Source organism: Tupaia chinensis, unplaced genomic scaffold (assembly GCF_000334495.1).
Source record: "Tupaia chinensis unplaced genomic scaffold, TupChi_1.0 Scaffold000520_1, whole genome shotgun sequence".
Classification (NCBI taxonomy): Eukaryota; Metazoa; Chordata; class Mammalia; order Scandentia; family Tupaiidae; genus Tupaia; species Tupaia belangeri.
In genome coordinates, this window is record NW_006160033.1 from 524,478 (window position 1) to 530,477 (window position 6,000).

Consider the following 6,000-nt stretch of genomic DNA (forward strand, 5'->3'; position numbering starts at 1 on the left):
AGTGTACAATACCTTTAAATTCCCTTCTTCAATAAACTACCAACATCAGAAAGCCACTGTAAATCCCTGTGAAGTCTTCGTGTGATGCTCCAAACAGGGCACGTTGACAATGAGGGCTGACATTTCACAGCGAGTCGTTTAACGACTTTTCATGAGCCAGTTCTGACTTTTGGGAAACAAAAATGGCAGAATTATTCATGTAAATCTCTCTCTTTTCAAGGATGCCATCTTAATGGCATCGAAGAGTCCAGATTCCCTGACATGCTGGTAACCAGGCTTTTGTGCTCAGGCACCAACAGGTCTCTGGTTTAAAGGAGTTCAGTCTACGCTGAAGGTGAAGAGGACATAACAACACATTTTAGCTTTCGCACACCACAAGACACTTGTGCCAAGGTGGCTATGTGTGTCAGTGTCAGGGAATCCAGGGAGCCAAGGGGAAGTCTCTCAAAACTAGAAGGGGGGGACAGTCTGTGGTGTGGTGGTTAAGGGCGCTGGACTCCCACATGGCCAAGTACGGTTCGAGTCCTGAACCTGTGCAGCTTGTTCTCTCTCTCTTTCTCTCTCTCTCTCTCATTCACTCACTCTGTTCTTCTCTGGTCAAAATTAAAATGAAATAAATAAAGTTAAAAAAAAAAAAACTGGAAGGGAAAGATGTCTCCAAAAATCAATCTAGCTTCAGAGACATTCTATTAGTGACAAATGTCCCTACCCCAAAAAGCCATCAAAAGTGTTTTGTGTGCTAACAACATAGCTTAAAAAAAAAAAAAAGGTAAACAAAATTCTGCATTTTTATAAAATTTGATAAAAAATAGTGTCTCAAATTGCAAGCCACCAGAAGTACTGTTACCAAAAATGCACACACCTCGCTCAGCGACTCCAGCACCTTCAGCTTTCTGTGCCTGGTCTGTTTCGGCATCTCCATGTTCTGGAGGGTTCTTCCCATCCTTGCCAGCATCAATTTTCTCCTATTTCCTATGGGCACCTTCTTTCCTTTCTTTACAGGGGCCTTTTTAGCCTGGGGCTCTGGCTTTGGAGGAGCAGGTTTCGCAGACAGCTTTGCAGACCTTCTCTGTGGCTTGTCCTTCACCTTGGCTCTCCCACCTTGGCTCTGTCTCCCTCAGCATGCCCTTTGTTCTTTCTCCTGGACAGGGTGGTGACTACCATGGGGCATAGGCGCTGGGTGTGGGGGATTATGTGGCACTCAGGCTTTGGTCAGCCAGGGGTCGTTCTCATCTCTTTGTCACACTGCCCCAGCCTTGGGTCTTTGCTTCTGGTCTACTATGAGCAGTTGGTGCAGACAGGTGATCTGGGGCTTGCAGTGGATCTTTGTATGCTCATAGAATCCACCTTTACAGCTGCTGTTGGACACGCCGGGCCATTTGCCAAAGTTGTGAGGTGGCTTTTTAGGTGGTTATCTTGAGCATGCTGAATTCCTGGGCCTTTGCTTGAACAGGATATTGACTGACTTTTTGACTTGACCTCTTCATGACCACAGAGGAAGAAGTCACTGCTCCTCTTCAGCCTTCTGTCCTTTTGTATCTCGAAATGACAAGAGATCTTTCTGGCTTGAATATTCGTTATTTCTTCCCTGTGTTCTAGCCTTGACTTCTCACCCTGAGACACAGGCAGCCCTCCCTTCATTCCTGCCTGTACTCTGTGTTTTTCCCAGCCCAGCCCTCAATCAACAATAAGTCAGGTAAACAGTCGTTCCACTCAGATCACTCATGAAATTCTAACCCCAGCCATGTCGCATCTCTGGATATGGTTTTCTCATCTGTGAAATGAAATGCATTGTGATATCCAGTCTCTGAATAGTTGTTAAGAGTTCATGATCCTTCACAAACTACATAACATGAAAACAAAGATAAAAAGAGCAGCTGGTAGGCCAGCAGGTAGTATAGTGCTTAAGGGACTGGACTCCCACATGGCTGACTGAGGTTCAAGTCCTGTACCCGGTGGCTTGAAAATCACACTGGGCACATATGTGTGCATGCCTAAAATCCCAGAAGGAGAATAAAGGAGAAGGGATTGTGTCGTGACCATCTTCTCTGGGGGTGATTTCTCACTTTCCCTCTGTTTCTATCACTCTCTTTCTCCAGCATGCATATGCATCCTACGGCAAAAACCTAAAAATAAAAATACGAAGCAGTTGAGGGCCAGCAGGTGACATAGTGGTTAAGGTGCTTGACTCCCACGTAGTTGACTATGCTTTGGGTCCTGGACCCAGTGGCTTGAAATTCATGCAGGGCATGTGTGTGCGTGTGTGTGCCCGAAATCCTGAGAGGAGAATGGAAGAGAAGGGATTGTGGCATGGCCATGCCCCCCTAGACGGTGATTTCTTGCTTTCTGTCTCTCCAGTAAGTGTATGTGCCCTATTGTAATATATAAAAATAAAAAAAAAAAAGAGCAGCTGGTTAGATTTCTTTTTTAAAAATGATTTATTTTATTTATTTAACTAATTGATTAATTAATTAATTTTAATTTGACCAGAGAGAGAGAGAAAGTGAGAAAGCAAGCTGCTTGGTCCAGGGCTCAAACCTCAGTTAGCCATAGAGGAGTTCAGTGTCCTAACCACCAACCCACCTGTCAGCTCTGGTTTTATTTCTTAATAAAACTATCAGGGCTAGCTTGTAGTGTGATAAAGGCTACTAGATCCCACATGGTTGACTGCATAGGTCAGTCCTAGACTCAGCAGCTTGAAAAACCTCTACTGAGTATGTATCCATGCATGCTCAAAATCCTGAAAGAAGGGGGAAATGGAGAAGGGTTCGTGGCGTGGCTATCGCCTGGGGGGGGGCACTTTCTCACTCTCTCTCTCTTTTCTCTCTCTCTGTCTTTGGCAAGCATACACATCGACTGGCAAATTACAAAAAATAAAAACAAAAAATTCTCCATCAAAAGTTTACACTAGGGAACCAGCAGTTAGCGTAATGGCTATGTCGCTGGACTCTCACGTAGTCGACCGCGGTTCGTGTCCCGGACCCGGTGGCTTAAAACTCATGCCGGGCGCGTGTGCGTGTGTGCCCAAGATCCCGAGAGGAGAATGGAGGAGAAGGGATTGCGGCATGACCATCCCCCCTGGGGGGTGATTTCTCGCTTTCTGTCTCTATGTCTCTCTCTGTCTGTCTGGCGAGCACACGCGCCCTACAGTGAAAAATCTCTCCAAAAAAAAAAAAAAAGTTTACACTAAAGACATGTTTTCAAATGTCAGCAGCTTTATTGAAATATAGCTCACATACCATAAAATTCACCCTGCTCACACATTTTTATGGAATGGATGCATTCTGCAGCCTTTTGGCAGGTGCTCCTGTCCTGACTTTTATATTTGTGAATTTCTTTTTAAAATCATTTACTTTTTTTATTTTTGGTTGCTATTTGTCTATTCTTAGTTGAAGTACGGGCTTTGGGGGCTGAGCGTGGTCCTGCCCTGGCACGGCCACAGTAATGACCTTTGGCCAGAGTGGAGCTTTCGGATACCCAGCATTCTCTGCAGGAGTCGTGCCTGTGTCTCCACCTCACAGACTTGCTCTGAGCAGCAGATGACCCCTGGGGACAAGCACGCTGGAGTGAGGTGTTGAAGGAGCATGGAGCATGGGCAGGAACTTGGAATTTAAATGTCTGTTGTCAAGTCCAGGTTCTCTAACTCCCTCTCGGATCTTGAACGTGTCTCTTAATGCAGTGCAAGTCCTGGAGTCACCATCTGCATGGGGTTCATTAAGGCTGGTGACTAAGGTGTTGTGTCAGACACCACGTCGACCTCTCTGGGTCTGTCTCCACACATGTAAGAGGGGAAGGCTGCGGTCAGTGATCGGCACGCCTCCTTTCCAGTTGTAATGCCTCTGTTCTTCCTCCCTCCCTTCTCCCATCCCTCTCTCCTCCTCTTTCCTTCTTCTCACATTAATTATTATTATTTTTTTTTATAATTAGGACAGAAGTGAGAGGTGGGTATGAACTAAGGCTGCTTGTTCCCAGCACGTGGGCATGGACACCAGCTCTTTCTTTCCTGACCTCGACGGACCACTTGTTCTCTGGACCTCTCAGCCTTGCCCTGCCCAGCTTTATGCTCACACTCCTCATCCTCTGGATTAAACTTTAAAAAAAAAGTCTTATTATTTTTTTAAAATTTGGCAGAGGGCATGCATACTTGCCAGAGAGAGAGAGAGAGAGAGAGAGAGAGGGAGAGGGAGAAAGCATCCCTCCAGTGGGGTGTGGTCATGCCACAATCCGTTCTCCTCTGTTTCTCCAGTCTGTTGGAATTTGGGGCACACAACACCCAGAGTGTTGGAGTGACATTTTTTTTTTTTATAAAGATTTTTGCCACAGGGTGAATGTGCTCACCAGAAAGAGACAGAGAAGGAAAGTGTGAAATCACCCCCACGGGAGACAGCCAAGCCACAGTCCCTTCTCCTCGACTCTTCTCCTGGGATTTGGGGCATACGTGCTCTCATACCCACCTAGCGTGTTTTTCAAGCTGCTGGGTCAGGGACTTGAACTGTGGTCGACCATGTAAGAGTCAGTGCCTTAACCACCATGTCACTCACTGGTCTTAGATTAAACTTTTAAAAACCTCCCACGACAGGCACTTTCTCCTTTTCATTGGATGGGGCAAGGAACAGCCCAAGTCATAGCTGCTTTCCCTCATGTTTGCAAGGCTGCCTCTGACCTAGTGGTGATCTCTCTCACTCTGCCTAGAAACCCGGCAAAACCGTGGCTGCTATCATCCAGGACATCCATTCCCAGCGGGAGAGGGACATGTTCCGGGAAGCAGACAGGTGAGGCCCAGCCTGCATCTCAGGGCCCGTTCGGGAAGTTGGAACATTCTCCTGCTCCCCATCTTAGTGGCACTTGAGTCACCCCGTGTCCTGTCCTTGCCCTGCCCTGTCCATCTGCCTTTTGAGGCCTTCCCTCTCCTTGTTCTCAGTGAAAGCACCAGTCCAGTCCAAAAGTGCTGCTCAGCTTATTCAGGAAGATGCAAGTGGCGGGGCTGCCCCTCAGCCGCCGTCCTTTTTTGGAAAGGACTACAGGAGAGTCTGTTGATATTTGGCCTGTGGGACAAGTGTGCACTTTACTAAAACCACCTGCAAGTGTGCGTGTGTTTGCAGCTCGAGTTTTCACTAGCTGAATGTAGATGGTCCAGAAAAATCCAATTATTTATTTTAATAGTCACTTACTCTGAACACCGAATACAATCAGTTCTGCAACCCATTTCTCGTAACTGAAGTTTCCGACCAGGCCACGCTGGGGCCACCACTGTCACTGCCCCACAGAGGCAGTCCCTTTAGAGACCTCAGGTGGAAACAGCAGGGGAGGGGGCCTGGCCTGCACATTGCGAGTTTCCTACTCAGGGCTGCCTCAGATGGCGCTGGAACCTCTCTGGAGAACCCGGGCTGTTTCCCTCAAGGTGGTCAAGGCAGTCTGATCCTAGCAAGCCAGATCTCAGTGCCCTGAGTGACTCTGAGGTCAGCGAGGACTGCGTGGTATTCCTATGTTTAGGCACCACATGGAAAATGCCCAGCCTTTTAGAATATCACGTGTGTGACTCAGCTGACCTGCCCCCAGAGCATCTGTGTGTGAAGAAATAAGTGTGTATATACTTTTGTATGTAACTATTCAGGCTTGGGACTTATTTATTTGCCTTTAAATATATATATATACAGTTACTTGAACTTTTAAAAGATGTGTGTAAGGATGCACCTTAGCACCTGTGGTCCCGCGGCAGAGTAGAGGGAGGGTTAGGAGATCTCGCTTTAAACCTTAGGCTGGTTGGGGTCCTTTTTGAGTTTGTTTCTTCCTCTCAAACATGAGCCGATGAGAGTTTTAAGGTCTCTTCCAACCATAAAATATAATACTTTCCTAGTTCTTTATTTTTGAAATCTCTGATAGCAACATTGGAGAGTGGCAGGGCAGGCTGCTGTCCCCCATCTTGGTAAAGGAGTGGCTTCCAGTCTTATAACCAAGAGACCGGCTGGGCCGGCTTCCCCCCCAGGGTGGGCCCCGGGC

The 6,000-nt window shown here is 47.1% G+C and overlaps 1 protein-coding gene across 1 annotated transcript in view; it reads left to right on the forward strand.

The window, feature by feature from the left end:
• Positions 1-6,000, forward strand: part of RBM20 (RNA binding motif protein 20) — a 244,077-nt gene that overhangs the window by 208,736 nt on the left and 29,341 nt on the right. The window contains 1 exon segment of the mRNA XM_006156850.1: positions 4,693-4,772. Within this exon segment, the coding sequence (XP_006156912.1) occupies positions 4,693-4,772 (80 nt within the window).